Consider the following 25420-nt stretch of genomic DNA (forward strand, 5'->3'; position numbering starts at 1 on the left):
TCCCAAACCCAGGCACCCCATGGACATAGTGCCTTTGCCACCTACTACAAAAGAGTCTTGCTGTAAGCTCCTTGAGCATTCTTAAGAGTAATATTTAATGTATCCTCCAGAATGCTACAATCTGTTTTCCCTGTTAATTAACATCACAGATATTCCAGAAAATGTCACATTCAAAATACACAGTGTACTTTAAATTATGGTCCACTAGACACAATTAATATGAATTGTACTGTGTTCTAACCTTGAAAAACTGTATATACCCTGTAGCATTTATTTGTTAGGCTGGAAGTTATCAGTGATAGTTTTTTGACATGTGGGTAAAGTTCATCAATTGCACCTATTCTCAGACTAAGTAATAGAGTGGCTGTGTGCATCTAAGATTCTTGGGTGTTCTGTGGGTCACTTTTATTCCAAATATGAAGCAAATGTTGGTGTGAGTTAACAGAGGGATCTCTTGGCCAACAGTTATGAATATCTAGTCTCATAATTTGCACTGGACATCTTGTGTATGGTGAGGAGATCTCAGATACAGTGTATCTGGATTCTTCTTTACATTTTTTTCACTCAGGCATGTTGAATTAGTTTGATCTCTTTGCTGACTCCAACTTTGTAACATATACCATCTGATACAGTGGGCTGTTACATTACTGCTCCATTATTAATGTTAACTACTTTCCCATTGTTACTGATTGATTTTGAAAAAGTAGAGAAGACTCACTAAAACCCTAGGGATACTATTCTTTATCTTAATAACTGATCTCAGCGATAGAATCATAGAATCATAGAATACTAGGACTGGGAGAGACCTCGAGAGGTCATCGAGTCCAGTCCCCTGCCCACATGGCAGGACCCAGTACTGTCCAGACCATCCCTGAGAGACATTTATCTAACCTACTCTTAAATATCTCCAGAGACGGAGATTCCACAACCACCCTAAGCAATTTATTCCAGTGTTTAACCACCCTGACAGTTAGAAACTTTTTCCTAATGTCCAACCTAAACCTCCCTTGCTGCAGTTTAAGCCCATTGCTTCTTTTTCTATCCTCAGAGGCCAGGAAGAACAAGTTTTCTTCCTCCTCCTTATGACACCCTTTTAGATACCTGAAAACCGCTATCATGTCCCCTCTTAATCTTCTCTTTTCCAAACTAAACAAACCCAATTCTTTCAGCCTTCCCTCATTGGTCATGTTCTCTAGTCCTTTAAACATTCTTCTTGTTCTTCTCTGAACCTTCTCCAATTTCTCCACCTCTTTCTTGAAATGTGGTGCCCAGAACTGGACACAATACTCCAGCCGAGGCCTTTTCTTCCTTTAAGAATGTGTTCTATGCTCAGTGTTGGATTCACCCATTAGGCTTCAGGGCCATTTTTGTTCTACCTATTTGATCCTGAGATAGCTCCATAGACTTCAAATCAAGGTTCAAATGCTATAACATTTTGCATCCAATGTAGCAGTGAGATAAATGTTGCTCAGGGTGGAAAATTTGACATCACTGAACATATTCAATCAAAGAAACATCAGTTAGCTGTCTGCTCTGTAGCTTCCAGTGCTTCAGTGAAGACATTTATTATAAAAGATGATTCTGTTAAAATGAAGCTTGTGGCAAAGGAAGCAGTAATTGCATATCATACTGTAAAACACAATCACAGATCTTTAGATTGCATCTCTAAGCTAATTTCTACATTGTTTGAACAAAAATTTTCATCCTCACAAACAAAAAGTAAAGCAATTGTGAAAAATGTTCTTGCTCCAGAAGCTCAAAAGATTTGGCAACAGGAATTAGGTGAAACTTTATGTCTCACTGTTATGGTAGATTCATCTAACCATGAAGATCAAAAGGTTGTTCCTATCTTAGTAAGATATTTTCATGGAAGTACTGGAGTTAATGTGAAAGTTCTTGAACTTGACATCCTGCCAGGTGAGACAAGTGACCAATTAAATGATTATGTTTTCTCTGTTCTTAGCCACACCCTTTACTTCCAGTCATGTGCCCATCTCGACCTTGGAAGTACTACCCCAGGGGTGGGACTTCTGGTGGCAGGTGGACATGGCTAAAGGGGGTTGGGAGCATGGCTAATGTGTCCCTATTTTTGGTTCAGAAAATACGGCCACCGTAGTTATAGGCAGGGCTCAACAAATAGCGGTGAAATCCACTCGCCAGTCCCACACCACACATGAGTCAGATCCACAATGCACAGGGGCGACCGGCTGAAATCTACTCACCACAGGCGAGTAGATAAACGGATTTGTCGAGCCCTGGTTATAGGTCTTACTTAGATCCTGCTCTTACTCCCTATGAGCCTGATTCTCCACACTGTTATACCATATGAATGCTGGTGTAACTTTGCTGACTTCAGTGTCATTGTACTAGCATAACATCAGAATTATAAGAGAGATTCAGACAGACCGAAACCCGTGCATGCAGGATTAGGTCCACCACCATCAGACTGGCAAAATACCTGTAGTAGACAAACTTTCTAAGAGCTGAATAAAGACTATGAGATTTGGTCTGTAAGCTTTACTTCACCTGATGCAATGATCCAGGCTCATAAAAATAAGGGTGGGAGGGAAATTTCTTTTGCACGTGGATTAACTTCTGTGGAGTAATATTTAATTTACACAGCTGTGAGTGAGATAGTCTTCTCATCCTAACTGCTTACCTGATGATACTCTAACAAGAGACACACTGTCAAGAGCACTTACCACTGCTCTGAACACTGCAGATCTGTACATATTAATGGAAAAGAATTTAAAACACAGAGTAAAAATGTCACCATTCACCATCTCGGGAGGGTTTGGTTTTGCTGAACTGCTCTAAGTTCACTCTTTAGAGGAACAGGAGAGGCAGGGGAAGTCCCTTAAGGAACACAAGAGGCTTTTGGTTCTGCATTCAGAGCCAATGCTATTATAATGGGGAATATACTTTAGTGGTTTTGGTAACAAGGAAATATTGACCTTCCTTTCAATTCCTTCTATTAGCATGAGCAGTGACCACTGCATCTGGCTCTTGCTTTGTGAAATGACAGAATGGTAAACAGGCATTGTCTATTCATCATGACTCACTCTAGGCATCCTTTCTTGGGAAACTCGATAAGTTATTACCTCTGAAATGGGTTTCTCATAGACATCTTCACCTACAGATTTTTCTTGGGCAAGGATGGCATCCCTATGCAACACTCGCAGCACGTTCTCTGGAGCTGCAGATCCATAGTGGGCCTCTAACGCTTCAGGTTTGGTTTTCTCTGTCTTCAGCATGTGGATCACATCTTCTCTAGCCTGTGGATTTCAATTCAATATAATTAGACAACCTACAATGAACAGGCAAACCATACTTATATTACGACAACTACACTGTGTGTATATAGAACACACACAAAGTACATGGGAGGGTGGAGGGGGTATTAAAAGAATATTAAGACTGCAAACTCAAGCCAGAGGGAAATGCCGGAATAAAGATTGCCTCTGTAATCTTAATTTGACCCTTTGGGGGTATGAATTATGACGGTCTTTCTAGCATTACATATGAAGTCTTTGACATTCAGGGGTAAAATCTAGCTTTCCTGGATGCCAGTATAGGCCCTTAACCAAACCAGATCATCCTTGCTCGTCTTACTGAGTCCTGCCTCTTTTACTCTCCATCCTGGTCACTGGATGAGGCAGGTGTCTTGTAGAACAAAGAATATATGCTCGTGCAATTAAACTACGCCATACAAAACACACAAGGGTGCTGAATTCAGATTCCATGGTCAACTATAATTTTGTCATTTCCTACCTACTACGTGCTTGACTTTGAAACTGCTTTTTAAAGTAATTACTGTATGTAAATTGCTAATTTTTTAAAAAAGGAATCTGGAAAAATAAAATATAGGGTATGTCTACACAGCACGGTTATTTTGAAATAATAGCCATTATTTCGCAATAAATTTACCAGCGTCTACACAGCTAAACTGCTATTTCGAAATTAAATCAAAATAGCGGAGGGCTTATTTGAAATTGGTAATCCTCATTCCACGAGGAATAGCGCCAATTTCTAAATCGCTATTTCGAAATAAGCGCTGTGTAGACACTTATTTTGAAATAAGGGGCCTCCAGCTCTTCCCAGGGTGCCTTGGTGGCCACTCTAGCCACAACCAAGAAAACTCCTCTCCCTCCCGCCTCCCCAGAGCCCTTAAAGGGGTAGACCCTGGCCACAGTGCCTGTGCCAGCTCCAAGCCTGCCAGCCCAGAGCAAGCAATCACTGCACCTGACCCAGTGGCCCCCGCATGAACCAGGCAGCCAGTGCCAGCCAACCCTCCACCACCCCCCAGGACCAGTCTGCCAGCTCCCAAGAGCCTGCCAAGGGCCAGAAAAGGCGGGTGCCTGCCTGGTCCAGTGTGGAGATCAGGGACCTAATTCCGGTTTGGGGGGAGGCCTCCAATGTCCATGATCTCCGCACTAAATGGAAGAACGCAACTGTCTGCAAGCGCATGGCTGCCAGCCTGGCCACCAAAGGCCACATGAGAACCAAGGAACAGGTTCACATGAAAATAAAGGAGCTGCGGCAGGCGTATGCCAGAGTCAGAGGGGGCAGCTTCCAACCAGGGACAGATCTAGACCCTTGCTCCTATTTTGGTGCCATGGACCACATCCTGGGGGACAGGATGGTCCGTGCCCCCCCAGGTGGTCATCGATCCTGGGGCAGAGCTTGCTGCTTCCTGCTGCTTCAGCCCCTACTGCCTCCCCAGCTACCGCTCCTCCTCCCACTTCTTCGGCCCCTGCCGCTTCTACCTCCCCACCCTTCCCACACCTCCAGGGACACTGAGGCCCCCGCACCTGCAGTGCTGGGAGACAGTTGGGTCAGCGAGACCCCCAACCTTGAGCCCTGAGTTTCTCCTCCCCGTTCTTCCCCTTGCCTCCCCCTACCAGCTCCTTCCTCCCAGGTTTCCCCTTCCTCTCTCCCAACCTCCCTCCTCCTTTCTTCCACCTTCTTTCCCCAGACTCACCTCAGTTTCATTCGCCCCACACCAATTTTGTTCCATAAAGAGGCTTTGTTGTAATGAACACATGTGTCTTTTATTGTACAGCAGGAAGGGGCATTAGGGAGGGGTAAGTGGAAGGATGTGAGGGAGGAATGAGGCACAAGCCTCCAGTGGGGCACACCAGGGAGACTGTTTCTGCCTGCAGAACGTGCTGCCAGGCTGGTAGCAACACATCCAGGAGAAGCACCAGAGTGCCCAGGGGCAGCTCCGGCTTCATGTTGCAGAGTGCTGTGGTGTCCTGAGTGAGGGCAACCAGAGCATACAGAGAAAACAATGATTTGTTGTCCCTCAGCGAGGTAGGCAAGAAGGCAAGGAAACCTTAGAACCGGCTGTCTGGGGAGGTCCCTTTAAGCACAGGTCTCAGATATTCTCAAGCAGCAGCCCCACAAGGTAACTCCTGACCTGATGCCCTGCCAGAACCAGTTCCGGCCAGCCTTAAATGCGATTCAGCGTCCTATCAGTGTGGACGTGCTATTTCGAAATAGCAAAACACTATTTCGAAATGCATTTTGTGTCTAGATGAGTTATTTTGAAATACGCTATTTCGAAATAAGACATTTCAAAATAATGCTGTAGTGTAGACATACCCCCAGAGAACTATGCTAACTGCTACATGGATTGTCAGTAGGGTTTGAACCAATGAACTTTATATTCATAACATGGATTTCAAAAACGTGAACTAGGAAAGTAACTCCAGGTTGAACCTCCCTGGTCCGGCACCCTCATGATCTGAGTGGTCCCAAACAAGGGAATTTGCCAGACCAGGGGAGGTCAGATGTCCAGGCTCTCCCGCGGCTCCCCTCCTGGCTGCTGCCTCAGGAGAATCTGGAGGCCTGATCTTCATGGACCACCTGCCTGGTTCTGCTGCCTCCTGCCCACTCACGGAACTCTGCTCCCTGCTCTTGGCCCTGCTCTTGTTCCAGGGTACCCCAGACCCATGTGGGGTAGCAGCTGCTCCTGGGGTTCCCTGCCCTGGCCACCTGGCCCTGTACAAGGCAGCAGCTACTCTTGGGGTTCTCTGCCCTCTCTGCTTGCCCTGCACTGGGCTGTAGCTGCTCCTGAGGTTCCCTGCCCCCATCTCCTGGGGGGGGGCAGTCTCTCCTGGGGCTCTCTACTCCTAGGTCACCGGCCCTGAAGGCTGCCTCCCACCAGACTGGCACCACTCCCAGCCACTCTCAACCTCTGTGGCCAGAGCTCTCTGATCTAGCAACATCTATGGTCCACAGATGTTGCCAGACCATCGAGTCCTGGACGAGAGCAGTTCAACCTGTAGTAGCAATAAAGGGCTGTTAAAATCTATGTGTACCAGCCACTAGAGGGAGACATAGCCACATTTTGACAGTGATTGACCTAACTATTTGCTAGACAGAGAAGTATTATGAGTTTATTCCTGGCAGTGGATAGTAATTTGTTCTTGTGGTTACAAATAGCAGAGCCAAGCACATTGATTTGCTGTGTTGTGGTTCTCCCATATTAGAAATAGAGGCCAGTTCCCACCTCTATGTGAAGTGACCTTGTATAATACCTACTGCCCTATTGATAAAATGGGGGACTTACACTTGCCTGCCTCTTATCAGAAGGTTGTGAAGCCTTGCTCAATAATAAAGGTTGCAAATATTAGAGAATTAAACTCAGTAAGTGGAGAATTCATGCTTTCCTACCAGCTCTCTCCTTCCATTAGGTCAAAAGCAGCTGCTGCTACTACTCCATTGAACACTGATTCTGTGGAGAGCTAAGAAGCCATTTCAGTGCATAAGGACGATTCAGAGATTTTAGCATCAGAGCTCTATGGAGCTGCTAAACACACACATGGTGATTTTCAAAGACTTACAACTTGACCAAACTGGACTGTGTTTTCATAGGGTCAGCAAAGGTACTGTCTCGCCCCAAGACTATCACTCTGCTTTTTCCGAAACTTAAAAACTGACAGTAAGCAGCCCACATGTTAACAGTTATGGACAACTACGAACAGGGCTTTCTGATGAAAAATATTAGGCAACCAAGCATTGCAACTGTCTCTTCCTGTAATACAGAGAATACATGGGAGAGAACTACAAATATTTTATTTGCATGAGTCTGAGGAAGCCACATTACTCATGAGTGACAAAATGAGTTATGCAGGTCATCCCCAACTTATGCCAATAAAATCTGTACAATACAATCCATCATGTGCTTGTGTGTGATACTTAGGTTACATGAAAAAAAGTATTGTAAGAATGCTTTGGAGACATTAAAGAAAAATTGTTACTACTTTTTTCATACTTTTGCTGCAATAGCAGGTACATTAGTTATCATGAGTTCAGTGTTTAGGCTCAGAAGAAGCCATAAAACCCCCTAAAAAGTGGAATGAGAGCGCTTTTCTATGCATATACATGTTGCAATTTTAAAATACATTCTCTTTGGGCTCTTTCAAGAGTAGAAGTAAATATTGGATCCCACAGAAAAGCAAAAAGCAAAAAGCACTGCAAGGCTGGAAGATACTGGATTGTTATTTTGTGGCATTCTTTTCTCTAGTACAAGATTGATCATAATCTGAGCTGAAAAACAAGTAAATATTTCTCTGTCAGGTTGATTTTATTTCATATATAATGACAACTCATTGAAGATGGTTTTGGACTGTCAAGGAAGGATGGGAAGATGGATGAGACAGAAGAGATGCTCAAAGGTGCACGGTATTAGTTCTTTGCATAGTTTTATGATTTTTCACATGGATATCACCCATGTGTATATATGTACAATGTAAGATATCCATGTCCATATCAGATGTACTGTATGGTACATACATACAGGTGGCCATACCTATGGTCCATATATATGGTCCATATCATATATTTGTATGTGTACACGAATAAGCGTGTGTGAATATAATATGCTCATGTTTGTATCCTCATCTTGTCAGGGACATCAGCACTGTTTTCTGGTATGTTACCATGGACTTATGATAACAATTTATGAAAAGCAAACAAACAAACAGATACTCCACATGAGGTTGCTAGGAAACTCAGAGTTAAAAAAAAAAGGGTCTGTGCTAATAATAAACAGAACACCAATTGCTTTTATCTGGTAAGAGACAAATCAAGGAGTGGGAGGATTTTGAAGTGTAACTTCTCTTAAATCTTAAGAGATACAGGGTCACAGACTATACAATAGCTTTGGTAGTTCTCAGGATTTCAGTTAGTCTCCCTACAGACTCCTCATAATGATTCCACAGGGAATTGGCTGAAATAGCTGGCCTGTGAAATTCATGATTTCATGTTTCCTCCAAATGACTAATTTTCCACTTAAATGACACATTGCTGTTTTGTTCCAAGGCATAGTGATAAAGTATCTAATTAAAATAAGCTTTAGGTCACAGGTCATTTTTAGATAGCAAGTCAAAATAATCCCGTCAGAAAAGAACTGGGTTGCCAGGGGCCACATACTTGGTTAAAAAAAAATCGGAGGCGGATTCTCCAGTGGGAAGTTCTTTTTGTCTATGTCTTCACTACAAAGGTTAACTGATGAAGCTTTTTATCAGTTTCCAGCAACCAGCATTGCCATATCACTAGAGCACATGAATACTTGGCTGCTTTTGTTGGTGCACAGCCTCACTACAAATGATTGTGTCAGCAGAAGATACATTGCACTGTGGGTGGATGTTCCAGTACCTTCCACACCACTGTCCAATGCAAAGCTTGGGGGACATTTTGCTGTGTGTTTGGGGAAAATAGCACAGTGCTCAGATTTATGTGTGCTTGGGTTACATTCCCCTTTCCCCTTCAATTACATGCCATTTAAAAACATTCTCATAGTTCCTTGAGATGCTTTTCTTTGTCCCTCGTATCCCCACAAATAAACCTGGATCCTGCAAAGCTCATGGAACTTTCAAGTCTGTTTTAGAAACAGTGCACATTTCTTCTCAATTTATGGAACTTCAGCAACTACTACTACAATGGATGCAATGAAGACAAGACAATTGAGGAGGGGGGAATGAATAATATAGACAGTGAATTAAAACTGAGGATGTTGCAGGCATTTGTTGATCAGTTCCATACAGTGGAGTGGTGCTTCTGGGCTGGAGAAAGGAGCACTGAATGGGTGGGATCACATTGTGAGGCAGATTTGGAATGACTAGCTGTAGCTGCAAGGACTTTCGGATGCAGATGGCCACCTTCCTTGACTTCACTTTTGCCCTCGGGCACACACATACTAGAATGAGAGCTGCTTTGACAGTGGAAAAGTGGGAGGGTCAATCACTTTAGTGTTGGAAAATCCAGTGTAGTGGGTGTCAGAAAGATGTCCAAGGATGTAAGTGTTTCCTGATATATAGATATGTGACGCTAGGCAATGTGAAGAAAATAGATGAGAGATTTGAAGCTTCCCAAACTGTAGTGGGACAACAGATGGGATATATATCCCAGTCCCGGCAAACAGGGACTCTATCATCCCAATAGGTGGGTATTTTCCATTAGGTTTCCTGTTTGTTTAATGTTACCTAGTATAAAATGCATGCTAGGGCACAGGCACAAGCAAGGGATTTCAAAAAGAAAGTAAACTTGCCTATAAAATCACCAACTGCAGTCTCTAATGTCTCTTGGTGGAATAAATGGTTTTTTTCTGGCATTAGAAAACCATTTCTGAACTTCATTGCTCTGGCCGGGCCACAGTGCCCCAGGCTGGGCTCACCACAGGCGGAGGGGCTGCTCCAGCCTCCTCCAGTTAACTATAACTGGTAAGTATCACCCAGTAAGAGTGATGCTTATTGGTTAACCATTCACATCCTTAATTCAGACAAGAGGTTGAGAATCACTGTGAGGAACTTAGAAAATGGATGGATTTTTACTTTAGAAAAATCACTTTACACCTTTGTGTTCACTCATAACTTAAAATTGTTTAATATGAAAATGCCAAACCAGTTTTATGCTCTATGCAGATTGCGTGTTCTATAAAACTGGCACTGTAACTTATCTTGTCTTCTTTTACAGCTGTACAATGCACATGTCACTGCTGCACTCAGTAATCTTTCATATGAATGAGCACACTGGTCACTTTTACCTAGTTAGAGTGGAAAGGCTTATCGTTACTAGAAGTTTTTGTTTCACCTGGGAGCCATATGAGGGACTGTCTGTGTGAACTTTTTGAGAGGAGGATGGTGAATGTTACAAATTCAGTTCTACCTAATCATAATTTAAGGCCAATACAGGCAGTCCCCGAGTTACGCGGATCTGACTTACGTTGGATCCGCAGTTACGAACGGGGCTGTCTCCCTGGTCTGCAGCAGACCAGGGAGAGGAAGCAAAACGGCGGAGCACGTGGGCAGCGGACAGCCCAGACGCGTCTGGGCTGTCTGCTGCCCGCGTGCTCCGCAGCTTTGCTCTGCTTTGCTCCCCGTCTCCCTGGTCTGCAGACCAGGGGGACGGGGAGCAAAACGGCGGAGCACGCGGGCAGCGGACAGCCCAGACGCGTCTGGGCTGTCTGCTTCCCCCGTGCTCCACGGCTTTGCTCTGGACGCCTGTGGTACAGCAGCTGGGGCACTGCCAGTTGGTCCCGTAGCACCGCTCTGGGCGCTACTGGACCAACCCGGCAGCCCCCCAGCTGCTCTGCCCCAGGCGTCCTGATTCAGCCACTGCTGGTCAGTTTCAGCAGCGGCTGACTTGGGGACGCCTGGGGCAGAGCAGCTTGGGTGTTGCTGGGTTGGTCCAGTAGCGCCGAGGAGTGGCAGTGCTACTGGACCAACCCAGCAGCACCCCAGCTGCTCTGCCCCAGGCATCCCCAAGTCAGCCGCTGCTGAAACTGACCAGTAGCTGACTACAGGAAGCCCCTGCCCTGGGCTTCCTGGAATCAGCCGCTGATCAGTTTCAGCAGCAGCTGACTTGGGGATGCCTGGGGTTCTTAAGTTGAATCTGTATGTAAGTCAGAACTGGCGTCCAGATTCAGCCGCTGTTGAAACTGATCAGTTTCAGCAGCGGCTGAATCTGGACGCCAGTTCCGACTTACATACAGATTCAACTTAAGAACAAACCTACAATCCCTATCTTGTACGTAACCCGGGGACTGCCTGTATTTACAAAATAAGCCACTGATTTTGGGCGCCCAACCTGAGTAATCTTATACCTGATTTTCAAAGGCAGTACACTTTCAAACTGATAAAATGAAGTACTTTTTACTAGAGCTGTCAACTGCTGTTAATTCAAGCAATTAACTTAGAACAAATTAACTCAAAAATTGATTGTAATTAATTGCAGTTTAATCACACTATTAAACAATAATAGAAAATAAAAGATAGTATTTTTCAGTTCACTTGAAGGGAGATCATCATGATGCCTCTCCCCTCCATCTCCTGCAAAGTGAATTAGAAATCATGTGGTCCTCTAGTCTAAAGCCTCCAAAAGTAGCTGTTTAGCGAGATATTCAGGATTTAATCTGGAAAAAGAAATCTGTTGGAGAACTGATGATTATGAAGGGTGGAAGCCATCACTGACTCCATCATGGGAAGGTACAGCTTCATTCTATCTTCCATCTTGATCACTTCCCTTCATTCTACCAGCACTGCCAGCCTCATGTCCCTTCATGCTCTTCTGACTTCTGACTTTATGACTTCATCCATGTTATGATCAATGGATGGAATAACCTTTCCACCAGAATATGGCATCCTCATTGAAATCCTTCAATAAAGGCTCACCTATTCTCGAAGGTCTTAAACACCAGTATTTGTCAAGTGACTTCTCTACCCCACCATTATATAAGGGAAGTGAGAATGTGAGTAGAAAAACATCCCCCAAAATATAAACTAGCACTGTCACTTTCCTCTGGTCATCCAACATATCTTGTCTTCTTTACCATATACTTCTTTACCATAGGCTTTGATACTGTCTCTTGTCCAGAATGGACCACAGTCAGTGCTTTGCATAAATAGCCTCATAGAATGTAAAATATTCTTAGCCTGGTTCTCATTCTGATTCTCACCACAAAGTTCTGTTTACATCACACTGGCCCTAAAGTGGGTGTATATTATACTGTAAATAAGAGCTCTGTGAAGAGGAGAGTCAGGCTGAGAACATTTTGTGCAAAACAAAAGCTTCCACTGTGTTGTTTGTTATTTGTTAAACACTGCATCTCCTTCACACTGTTCTGGTAGGGTTAACTGTCCTAACCCACACATCACATACATTATATTTTCACCCACACTGCTAAAGCAGCATAAATAGGCCCAAGCATAAATGAGAATAAGACCCATGGTTCAGGGGGGGAAAGTGTTGTGAATTTACTGCTTGAAAGATGATTGACAGTCTGGCAACCAATGGTCTTGATTTGTTGATAAAACAATTCTGCATGAGTCTCCCATTGTGTCCTGCCCATTTCTTACCTTTTTGACCCAGGGTATGTCTACACTACAGAGTTTTGTCGGAAAAACGGCCAGTTTTCCAACAAAACTTGAGGAATGTCCATATTGCAAATGTATTCTTCTGCAAGAAAATCAAAAGAACAGAGAGGTTTTTCTGACATTTGTAATCCTCATTCTACGAGGAAGAAGCCTTTTTCTGAAAGAGGTCTTTCACAAAAAGGCGTGTGTGGATAGGGAAGAGGGAGTTCTTTCGGAAGAAAAGGAAAGAGGAAAAAGCACAGGTGCCCTGGTGGCTATTCCATCCATAGAAATCACAGCTTACTTTTGAGAGAGCATCCATTCAGCCTGAACTCTCTCTTTCGAAAAAGCAGATCACTTTTTTGATCACTTTTGCAGTGTGGATGCTCTCTTTCGGAAGAAGTTTTTTCGGAAGATCTCTTCTGAAAGAAGCCTGTAGTCCAGATGTAGCCCCCGAAGATTGCTTTGGGGTAAATTTGCAGTCTGGTCTCTAATCCCTCTCAGTCTTTAGCCTCTCTAAAGAGACTGTTGCCAAAACTGCACATTAACTCTTTGAGGTGGCAAAGCTGCAAGCTGGACTGAGTGAGTCAAATTGTTTCATATGTAAGTAGGGTTTGAACGAATGCTTTCCTGACAGCTAGCTGGAAGCAGGGGGGAGGGGATGGGGAGAGGGAGGAGAGAAGAGACCCTAGGTGTGTCTATGTAAATGCAGTTTGTTCCTGCTTTGCTTAGATTTGCTGTGTATTCAGTAGCTGGAGCAATGTTTTGCTCATTCTAATCAACTTAATTTGTGACTCACCATCCTCTATATTTGTATTAAATGCAGGAATAGTGAAATATGGTTACCAATGTATGTAATTTTTGTGGGAACACAGCAAAGCAGGACTGTGCTTAATCTGTTCCAAAGGAAAAAGCTCACATTTAGCAGAAAGGACCTTGCTAAATAGAGGCTTGGCCGTCACAGCCCTGTGAGAGTAAGAAGAATGGGGGCACATATTCTGGTTGAGATTACATACCCTGCCTGGACTGGTTGGATCTGTTTCTTCTCACTGTTCAAAGAATAGAGCTAAAATAGGCTTCAGTATGAGCTTCTTTCTTTTTTTAATTGTCCTATTGGAGTTTGGGAGAAGTCTGGGCTCTTTTTAAAATTGTGGTAGAGTGGTATTTCTGCCTGCAAAGTGCTAAAATCACCGGGAGCAGAAGTCACTTGAGATGGGGGCAGTGTTTCTGTCCTGCCTGTGAAAGAGATAAAAATTACTGAGAGACACAAGAGATGGATGGCACCTGCTGGTGACTAACAACCAGCTGCGCAGCAGTGGAGAGGCACAACAACTGGCCAGCAGGGTGGCAGCAGAGAGCAGGCAGATGGCAAGCAGCCAATAAGATACCCCTTTACCTCCCTCCACGCAGGATGGGAGATGAACTCTGCAGATGCACCTCTGAATTCTAGGTCTGCACTGACTAAGGGCAGCAACACTGAGGGATGGGTATCTGAAGGGGACTTTTGGGTTGCTTGATTCAAGAACCTGAGAGGAAAAGGACACTGCCCAACCTACTTCGGGTAGGACTTTTACTCATGGTTTCTGTTTCTGAACCCTCTTTGCGCTCTTCTCCCAAATTAATTCCAAGTTATTTCTCTCCTTCTATTAAAAGTTTCTTGTCTGCTCTCAGACTCTCTGCTTGGGGAAGTGCTGCCTACCAGAGGGACCCAGAAGTGGTGTGTAAATTTTCCAGATTACTGAGGGCTCAACCTGGTTTTGTGTTGGATGGAGGGAAAGGAAGCCCTAAATAATGAACCCAGCTCTGGCTGCTGCAGGCTCCACCTGGCAGAAAGGTTACACATATAAACCACCAAAGAGCCATTAGATTGTTAGTTTTCAGTCATTATCAACAAGAGCTGGATTGGAGTCAAACCAGTGACTCATTGGTGAAAGTAAAGCTCATACCAACCCCTGAGCCAATCAGTTTCTTAACTTCTTTCTTCAGTTCTAGCTCTACATAACTTGCCTTCCTGCTGGCGCCACATCTTCTCAGAGCTACCTATCAGTAATAATCTCTGCCTAACAAAGTAATTAGTTTAGAATTTGCTGATCAAAGAGCGTCTTTATTTTAGTAACATAATGAGAATTCCCCAAGCTATTAGGAAGGAGCATGGTGTAAAGTTAAGGACAAATGATATCATTCATAAGCAATGCTTTCAGGAAACCATTAAAAGTTCATCTGGTATTTTTCACTTTCAAAAACTGCCTTTCTAATCACCATGGCACATTGGAATGATTACACAGGTAAAAGCACCATATAATACAGGATCAAAGTTTACAAAGTCATATTTTATCTCTGGTTAATGGCATGACAGTAGCTGTGAAATCATGGATAGGAACACATTTGTATTACTTGTGCTGTTATTTTATACCTTGCAGCTTATTAATAGTGCAACAGCTGCCTTGTATGGGATCAGAAACTAGATAAGGTCACAGGTTCCTCAAGCAGTGTGGTGATCCTACCAGTGGCTAATTTCCTAAATTCCAATAGGCTTTGCAAGCGTTTCACATAGAGCTAATAAAGACCACAGGCAAAGTCTCAAATTGCACTCCTCTCTTCTAAAGGAAATCAGGTGGCTGTTCTCAACCTGCTTTCAGCTGTATCTGGGACATGCTGGGTGATATGTCAATGCAGAGATGGAAAGGACCTTTTGTTTTTGAAGATTCCAGTTAGACAGTTCAGGTCATACATGTGTATAGTAATGGGTCATCCAGACAAAATTAATGCAGATGACTTCTTCAGGCAGCTGTAGTCCTAGTGTGTCTCAGAGCATATTATAAGCAAACACATACATCAGTGTAACCTTCCTAACAAAAATCCAAATGCTAGATTTTATAATTCCCTTTCTCTTGTTAGACTCTTAATAGACTATTAAAAAAAAAGGTTCCTACATTTTGTACTATAAAAAGAAATAAAAATTGGCCACTACCAAGATATTAAGTTGTGGCTCTTTTGAGCCATCTAATATTAAACTGCCCCTTTATGGAGCATCCACACACTTTGTAGCGTGCTACCAAGCCCATTAGTTCAAAATAATAGGCTGCTCATTTTGAAATCTGTATTCCTGCTTTCCTCAGAGAATAACGCTAATTTCAACATTGTTATTTGAAACAAGGTTAGCGAGGATGCTCTGGTGCTGCTATTTTGAAATTAGTACTCCCCAGAGTAATTCAAACTAATTACTCCCCAGTGCTTCCTGTGGTTGTAAATCAAGGTACTGCATCCACATTAACAGAATCTGCCTCGGACTCATTTCAAGGCTTCCCCATAGTGTGGACATGCTATTTAGTTTTTGTAAAATCAGGAGTTAAGTTGATTTTAGTAATTTCAGAATAATTTCCTAGTGTAGACATACCCTTAGACTTCTACTATTATCCTACCTCCTCAAAGTATTTCTGTGTACTCTTATCATGACTTTGTCAAAGGTTGCTGGGCTTTGTGGACAGACTGTGCCTAGAACCCCTGGAGTGGAACAGCTGAGGTCAATTTAGCTGATTAAAGAAGGCTGGGCTACCCCTGGGTCTATCAGAATAGGTCCATATAGCAAGGAAAACCCACAGTAAGGTGAGAGATGTTATTTTCTTCCTGTGTAGAGTACCAGGTTCCAACTCTTCTATCTGCAGGGTTCAAAGGGATGTTGGGAGGCTGCCAGGAACTGGAGTGCCAGCAGACACTCTGAAGCCTGGGTCTCAGGACTGAGTTAAGACTGTGTTCTGTTTGTTTACTTCTGCTATGAAAATAAACCTGGACTGTGGCTGGACAGAGAAGCATGCTTTGGAGCTGGGGAGAACCAATGGCCCTGGTGACAGACAAGCTAGACATGTGTTGTTGGGATCAAATATTTACTATGAACAAGATCCATTGCATAGGCTGCTTCAAAGCTGGATCCTGTCACTGAGCACCACTATAAATTGCAATACTTTTTTGACAAAAATTTGAGAAATAGTTCTCACTCCTACATAAAACCTCTGATGCAGGTTCTTCTCACATGTATGATAATTCCAACCATGAAAGGATGCTGTCTTTTTTTTTTCTCTAGAAACAAATGGATGGTCTTCCTATGATTAAAGAAATCTTTTTTTTTATTGTACACAAAAACTGCTTTTCACCTGAGCTAACTTCTGCACTGCTTGGCGGTGTGCAGCTCCCTTGAATTAATTTGTTTTGACATCTATTTACCCAGGTTTATTTATGTGACTTACGGTTTGTAGTTTAAGGAAGAGTGTGATTTCAGTGATGAAAATTTGACTTTCAGTCTTTGTTGGATAGTTCAGTGAATATTTTTAAAAAGCAAGATATTTCTAGAATTGCTGGGAAAATGGAACTGAATAGTGTTGTCCTGCCCACAGGGTGCATAACTTTTACCTTACATTAATATAATGATGCTGTCCGTGTGTTATCAATTACCAAGAACTGCATGTTGCTCTGAGGCTCTTACTATGATAATACAGAAAGCCCTATTAAAATCAGTGTGCAGAGGAGACATATGTTGCGCCAACTCATCCCCTATATAAACTCCACTGAAGTGACTCCAGTGGAGTTACATCACAGACGAACCTGGTCTCTTATAGTTAAAAAAAAAAAAAAGTCCTAGCTAAAGATGACAGAGCTGTGAAGGAAAAGCACTGAGCAATATATTACTTATTACAGTGAGCTTTGAAACAGATCAAATGAGCACTAGAAGACATCTGTCTGTTATTTCCTGCCCACACAGCTTTGTTCTGCTTTATTGCCAGAGAAGAGCTCCATAGATGATGTCACTTTTCTCTGAAGAGAACAGGCCACCAGAGCCTTTCACTGACATAATTAATTAGCTGTAGTCTGGGCTAGGGCCAGCAAATTCCCATGGCAAGGCCCCTAGAAGTATTAACTCCACACTGCTTGAAGTTTTCTGACTACAGTGTAATTTCTTGTCTGTTGACATTGAAGAGGAGCATTGCTCTGTCAAAAAACTGGTAGGTTGTTGCAGGGTGCAGACTTACAGTTTCATGATCTTTGGCAGCAGAGAAGCAAATTTGAAAGGTCACTGTAGATTATGTACACAAATGAAAGCATGTTGGGATAGGTCTTACACGCTTCAGGAATGCTTCCTAATGGCTAACCCTGCTGTTTTGGGGGTTACTATATCCAGCTACATAAATTATATCTTAGCCAAAGTTAACCATATAAAAACATTGTACACATGACTTGTACTCAACAAAAGTAGAGGCCACAAACTGAACAGCACCAACTAACAAGAACATTTTTTTGAACAACCTGTAGATTGTACATAAGGAAGAAACACCCACAGTTGCATAAAAAGACTCATCCACATTTCCAGGTTGTTGGATTTCTGCAAACAATGTGTTTGCTGATTTCAGTCTTAACAGGACAATTTTAGATTTTATACTCCTTCCAGCAGACAGGAAGCTAGTCAGAATTTTTTGGTATTTACATCTATTCTCTGATTTGCATTAAGTCATGGTAATAGATAATCAAAGTTTATACAATTTTCTTCAACCTACAAAAGGTAACTTTGTATAAAGCAGAAGTAACTTTGTTAAAGGTATGTTAAAAACTTAAAACTATTTTTAAGCATAAATGAGTCTGTTATGACCATCTAACCTGACCACCTGTAGCTCACATCCAATAGAATCTGAGGCAGGAATTCGTGCAGCAAGCCCATCAAACTCTTGGTTGAGCTAAAACAAAACTTTTGTAAGATACGCAGTCTTGGTTTAAAGTAGGGCTACGTCTACATTGGCAAGATTTTGCGCAAATACTTTTAACACGAGTTTTTGCGTTAAAGTATTTGCGCAAGAGAGCGTCTACACTGGCATGTGCTTTTGCTCAAGAGATGTGCTTTTGCACAAAAGCATCCATGCCAGTGTAGATGCTCTCTTGCGCAAGAAAGCTCCGATGGCCATTTTAGCTATCGGGCTTTCTTGCGCAAGAAATTCATGTTGCCTGTCTACACTGGCCTCTTGCACAAGAACAGTTGCACAAGAGGGCTTATTCCTGAGTGGAAGCATCATAGTTCTTGCACAAGAAGTACTGATTTCACACATTAGAACGTCAGTGTTCTTGTGCAAGAACTCCCTGCCAGTGTAGACAGGCAGCATGTTTTTGCGCAAAAGTGGCTGCTTTTGCGCAAAATCATGCCAATGTAGACACAGCCTAGATGTGATAGATTTTGCAGAACTTGCTTCGGAAAATTGTTCCAATGCCTAACTACATTCACTTATAAAATTGTTTCACTTCCAATCTGAATGTGTTTTAGCATTGGCTTCCAACCACATACTCTTGTTATGCCATTGCCCATTAGATCAATGGGTAGATCAGGTGTAAAGCAGGGCTGGTGACTGACTTCTCTGGGCCTTAGGCAATATGGCCATGTCTACACTATGTAGAAGATCGAAGCTGCTACAGTCAATCTTGCAGGGTTCTATTTAATGGGTCTAGTAAAGCCCCGCTAATTTGCACTGAGAGAGTGCCTCTGTTGGTGCGGTACTCCTGCTCTTCACGAGGAGTAAGGGAAGCTGATAGGAGTGTTGTTCCCATTGACCTGCTGCTGTGTGGACCGTGATTTAAGATGCATTGACTCCAGCTATATAATGTACATAGCTGGAGTTGCATATTGTAAGTTGACCTTCCTCTCTGGTGTAGACCAGATCTAAGGGAAGGCTCAGCTATGGATCCCTGGAAGAGGCAGGACCTTGGACAGAAGAGGTTGGGCTAGAGGCCCTTGGGCCCTGGGGCAACTGCCTCTTTGTCGTCCCCCCTTGCCAGCAGCCCTGCCCCAACTACAGTGCACACCCCCTAGGAGTGGCAGGGGAAAGTCTGGGGGAGGTGCAATGAGGCCTGGCCCAGACTCCATGAGGAGGGAATGCCACCTAGCTCCACTGGCTCTAGCCCTAAGTCCCCAGCTCCACTCCTGACTGCTGCCTCCACCCCCATCTCCCACTCCTGGCTGTGGCTCAGCTCCGACTCCTGGACATGCATCAGCTCTTGCTTCTGGCTGCAGCATGGCCATCAGCCCTGGCCTTGACTTGGCCCTCAGCCCCTGGCCACAGCTGTGCCTGGGCCCAGCTCCCAGCCATTGCTCCTGGCCAGAATTCGACCACTGGCCATGGCTTGCTCACCATCCTGGCTCAGCTCCCAGAGCCTGCAGGTGGGGGAGGGGGAGCTTGGACACATGCTAAGGGGGGCACAAAAGCAAGTGTGCATTAGATTAAAGAGCCCCCTTCAATCAAATCTGTTCCCCACACTACTATTTGTAGATGGTGCTCAAGTCACATCTTAACCTGCCTTTTCATAAGCTAAATAGACAAGTTTTCTAGCTCCTGCCTCGTTCTCATAGCTCTTTTCTGAACCCTTTCCAGTTTTTCAACATCTGCTCAATAACACTCTCCTCAACAGCCAACCTCTTGAAAGAAAATAAGTTTCCCTGAACCAAAAAGAGGGGATCAAGCTTTCTCACCAGGGCTAATGTCTTCCTGTCAATAGTCAGCAATACAACAAAGAAGGTTCTTGAAATCACTAAAAAGTTTAGGTATCTGTTTTACTGCATCTAATTCTGATTTACATGATTTTATGCCACTCTGGTAATCTAAAAGCCATTGAAGTTAATTACACTCATTTTAAAGCCTTTTTGTACGAGAGGAGTGTAAAACAACCAGAGTGTGAATGAAATTCAGGCCTGTCATTTCATGACTAGCCGGTATCTAATTAAGAAAGGAAGAAAAAAGTTGATGGAATTGTGATATTAGCTCCTCTTTTCATTCCTCTTGTCCCAGGCATTGTGCTCCGCACTCTGGACAGGAAATCTGGGTTCTGCTTATGGTTGCCACAGACTTCTTTTAATACCTTGACACAAATCATTAATATCTCTGTACTTCAATTCTCAGTCTGTATAAGAACGGCTATACTGGGTCAGATCAAAGGTCCATCTAGCCTAGTATCCTGTCTTCTGACAGTGGCCAATGCCAGGTGCCAACAGAGGGAATGAACAGAACAGGGAATCATCAAGTGATCTCACAGTGTCACCCATTCTCAGTCTCTGACAAACAGAGGCTATCGCTCTTACCCATCCTGGCTAATAGCTACTGAAGAACCTCTCCATGAATTTATCTAGTTCTTTTTTGAACCCTGTTAAAGTCCTGGCCTTCACAGCATCCTCTGGCACACATAATGGGGATGACAGTACTTCCTTCCCTCCTGGGGATATTATGAGGCTTTCTTTGTTAATGCATTATTTGTGGATTGAGTGAAGTATCACTGAGGAAGATGGGTAAAACCATCACCCTTAAGATAACAGCTATAAGAAAGTTTAACACCTTACAGCAGCCTCTTCTCCCTCAGATTGTGGCTGGTGGTTTCACTTGATACTGAGCAAAGCTAAACAACCGAGGCTGGTGGTGGGTCACCGACTGAATAGGATAGGGTGACAATTTCCACCTGCTTGAATGGGTCATCACGGAGATATATTATTCCCTGGGACTGACTCATTGCTACTCCAAGTCCATGAAGTACACTCCCAATATAAATATATTTTTCATTAAATATTACACATCCATACCTCCCGTAATGATTTTGAAACCTGACAAGTTATGAGATTTCTGTAGATACCTTACATGTTACTCTTATGGATAAATAGCCTGTAAGACATGTTTGGTGTAGTGAGTTTATCAATTCTGAAGTGAGAGCTGTCTGTAAAGAAGAGGGGCCCTTTCCCCCAGGGGTCTCTGTCAACTATCTCCTGTTTACTGGTTCTTCCTGTGTTCAGGGAAACAGGACTTTGTATATTCCTTCTAGATGAACAAGATGTGATCAAAGATACCTGACTCCACCAATCTCTTCCTCTTATAGCTGAAACAACCTGCAATATCCCGGATTTTTATTCTTACCCCATTCTGGCTCAAGAAGCTATCAAAATATAAAATCAGGGCCAAAAAGTTAATAAAATGTAACATGCTGAGATACTATGGCTATAAAAAAAACCCACAGAAAAGCCTATAAACATTGTAATCAGCTCACTTGTAAGTGATGGCATTGTCACCTCAGTTTACTCTTTCCTCCATTGCCCTTTTTTTAGTTCATTTGCCTATTGGAGCCCACTAGGAATGCGCAGGGAAGATAATGACAGAAATACAGACACGCCTTGCATCTCATTATAGTGTTAGCCTAGAGAGAGTCCATTATCATTCAGCTTGCAGGAGATGCAGCAGGAGAAGACAACGGGCACTCTGGTGCCTCAGAACCCCAGCATGAACTGCAGATGAAACCCTGTTGCTGTACCATGTGCAATCCCAGCTTAACCCAGAGCATGACCCACACAAAGCGAAATGTGTGTTAGTATGTAGTGTTAGTAGTTACCTGCATACAGAACTCCATCTTGTCGAAGTGTTTCCTTGGTTTCAACAAGCAGATTTTCATTGTTCTGTACACCACTGATGAACGTTCATTTACTGCTGCAGTAAAACTAGGGCTTCACTGCAGAAGATACAGCTTAACCAACTATTTAAGACCATGTTAATGGAAGTTATCTTAAAAATGTGCTCCTCCCATCATATGCCCCAATGGAATCTTAAATTTGACACATTACATATCTCACTATAATTTATTTTTTCAGCCCTCAAGGCAATAGTTTTCCATTATAAATCTGAACATCTATCTGTGTCTCAGATGCAGAGGGGACTAATAATCCAAATCCAGTCTATGCATGTTTGGTCTAAGGACCCCTTATTGGTTTTTTTGGAAGGGGATGAAAAGCAGGGTGGAAATCAAGCTAAATTTTCGGAGAAAAAGAATCTCCCATTTCCAGGACTCAAAAATATTTCATTTGCAAACCTCGGTGGCTGTGTTTAGAGAAAGGTATACCTTTGAACAGTTTAACAGTGATTCTTCATTCTGGGTGACAGTTTGGCATTGCTGTTTCTTGTATACAACCACTAAAATAAATCAGACTGACTTTATGTTTTGAACATCATGCAGAATCTTGACGTCAAAGCCAGTAAGCTATGAAAGATGTGGCAAAACACAGGCACATCAGAATAGCCTGTGAAACACAATGTAACAATGTGAAAATGTTACATTTCTCCCATTTAAATCAACCAATAGGTGGAGCCTGAAACCCTAGATACAAGAGACTTTCTCGCAGAGTTCAGATTCCCACAGTAATGGGTTGAAAGCTTATAACTGTTGTTATTAAAAATGAATTTTTGGAAGGAAAAATATCAGGTTTGATTTCAAGAGATTATCTGCTCCTCCACTGAGGAGCAGGAGACACAAACTTAATAAATACACCATTAGGAGAGTTAAGCCAATAAAACCAGACTCCAAGCCACAAACTCCAACCTTAATTAATGACTGATGACTCAGTGCTGGCCTGCAATGTGACCTGCAATACATATGTTCCCTGCAAATTAGCTTTCAGAATCCCAAATATTTTAGAGCTTGGAGTGACTATAAATTTCTGTGTGCAACAAGAGAGTTTGACATGTCACCTCAGTAAAGAATGAACCTTCAGTGAAATACATGGGAAATTAGACAACCAGCGTTACTACACAACTCCCTATTAACTAAAGGGGAATATATCTTCTGATACCAGCTGGTCAGAAAAACCTTTTATCATTAACTTCTAAAGGTTATTATGGGGGAAAAAAGGCATGTGGATCATAATCTGCTCCCAGGGAAGCCAATGGAAATTCAGCCATTGATTCCTTTGGGAGCAATACTATAATTTTATAATTATAATTTTAGGAATTTAGGAATGGTGGTACCTGACTGTCCAATACTGAAAGGCTAAGAAGAGAAGGTTAGGGATTTTTCCAAATAAATGTGTGACACTGGTAAACCAAGTGTCAGATCTTGCCAAAGCTATAGGTATCAGCTGACCATGAACAAATTTGTAGCTGGAAATCAGACCAACTCACCGGTATGTTAATATTATTCAAGATGGGTGTTGAACTTGAACTAGTCTATTAAAATGCTTGCAAGTTGTTGAATGCATTCATCTTATTTGTAATGTCTGTATTCCACACTGTTAATATGTGTTTATAACTGTAAAAATGCATGTTCTGAACTTGTGAACCTAGAGAGGAAAAGTGGCTCTCCTCCTCAACTAGAAGAAATATCAAAACTAAGTGGACCACTGTGGAATATCACAACAAAAAAGCTGAATAAGGGCCTCCGTCTGCCTACGAAGGTAGGAGGGTGGTGAAGCACTGGAATGGGTTACTTAGGGAGGTGGTGGAATCTCCATTTTAAGAGGTTTTGAAGCCCTTGGCAAAGCCCTGACTGGGATGATTTAGTTGGGGTTGGCCCTGCTTTGGGCAGGGAGTTGAACTCGATGACCTCCTGAGGTCTCTTCTAACTCTATGATAAGGTGCTATGTAGAATCATAGAATCTCTCCAGCTGAGGCCTCACCAGCACCTTGCAAAGTAGGACAGTTGCCTCCTGTGTCTTGCATCTGACACACCTGTTAATATAAGACCATTGCACTTCCCACATGTGAGAGCACTGCACTAGGCATCAGACAGTGAAGTTCCCAGCTTTGGCTCAAACTTGCAAATCCATAAATTTCTGAAGCAGCCACGTGGGTAATGCCAGCAAGAGTCAGGTTGTGCATCCTTCAAGCTTCAATGGAGAGTTTGACCACACAGCATGCTGGTTGCTTTTGTCCACCCACGTGACACAGCCAATGTTCTCCATGGTTCTTTACCTCACTTCATTCTAGGGTTTTCATGACCTAGCTCTAAGGTTCTGGATCTCAACCACGTTTGCAACCACCTTACAGTAATTTGATGCATACTGCACTTCCCTAGTTTTCTTATGAGAACGTCACATGGGACTGTGCCAAAAGACTTACTGAAACTGTGAATAGCTTTCCTCTTAACCACTATAGTAACCCTGCCAACGAAAGAAATTAAGTTCCTTTCCCTTGATTTGTCCTTTATAAATCAATGTTTGCTATTACTTATAGTCCTATTATTTTCTAGGTCAGTGGTCTCCAAACTTTTTACACCCAAGATCACATTTTAAATGTCAGGACAAGCCAAGATTTACCCCATCCCTTCCCCAAGACCCCACCCCTTCCTTGAGGCCCCGCCCTCTCTGTTCCCCTTCTCTCCATCACTTGCTATCCCCAGCCCTTATACGTTCTCAGGTTATGGCTACACTGCTGCTTTTTTCCGATCCTTCTGTTGAAAGAAATTTTTCCGATATTTGGCCCTTCTAGACTGGGCCAAATGTCAGAAAACCCCCTTCTTTTGGAAGCCCCCTCATTCCTTGTGGAACGAGGAATACAGGGGCTGCCAAAAGACCGTGTTTGCTGGAAAAACTCCTGCAGCCTAGCCTCACTGGGTTGAGATAGGAGGTGCGGGCTCTGGTGTGGGAATGAGGGATTTGGATGTGGGAAGAGGTGAGAGGTACAAGTTCTTGGAGGGAATTTGGATGCAGGAGGATGTGGAGAAGGGGATGTTGGCTCAGGGAGGGGGCTCCAGTCTGGGGAGTGTTGGGCTCAGGTAGAGGGTTGGGGAGCTGAGCAAGCCACAGGCTTGTGGATGTGAGGATGCAGGAGTTTGGGTTGGGGTGTGTGAGCAGTGAGGGGCAGGAAGGTTGGGAGTATGATGGACTCAGGACACTGATTTGCAGTGTGTGAATGGTGCAGGAGTATTGTGGCAGAAGACTGGGGATGTGGGGGTGCAGGATTTTGGGGATGTGAGAGGCTCAGGACAGGGAGTTCCAGTATATGATAGGCTCAGATTTGGGGTTGGGGTGGGGGTACAGGAATGTTATGATGCTATGGCCAGATGAGGGCTTGGCTCCAATTGGGGGCTTGTTGTCCAGGCTTCATTTTTAAATAAAATATTATGTCAAACACAAAAGATTTCAGCATTGTTTTGAATCAGGAGTCACTGACCCACAAAAAGTCAGTCGGGGCCACACAAGTGAAATACAAAAACACAACCCCTCCAAACCCCTCAAGCCTTACTAATGTTGCCCCAACTGTGCTGGTGGGGGTAGGGGACAGGATGCT

At 43.3% G+C, this 25420-nt stretch overlaps 1 protein-coding gene across 3 annotated transcripts in view; it reads right to left on the reverse strand.

Annotated features, from left to right (window-relative positions):
• Nucleotides 1–25420, reverse strand: part of FILIP1 (filamin A interacting protein 1) — a 147294-nt gene that overhangs the window by 63787 nt on the left and 58087 nt on the right. For all 3 annotated transcript variants that reach the window (XM_006131943.4, XM_006131944.4, XM_006131945.4), the window contains one exon: nt 3102–3275. In XM_006131943.4, coding sequence (XP_006132005.1) covers nt 3102–3275 — 174 coding nt within the window. The remainder of the gene's footprint in view (nt 1–3101; nt 3276–25420) is intronic.

The sequence above is a fragment of the Pelodiscus sinensis genome, chromosome 3 (assembly GCF_049634645.1).
Source record: "Pelodiscus sinensis isolate JC-2024 chromosome 3, ASM4963464v1, whole genome shotgun sequence".
Taxonomy (NCBI): Eukaryota; Metazoa; Chordata; order Testudines; family Trionychidae; genus Pelodiscus; species Pelodiscus sinensis.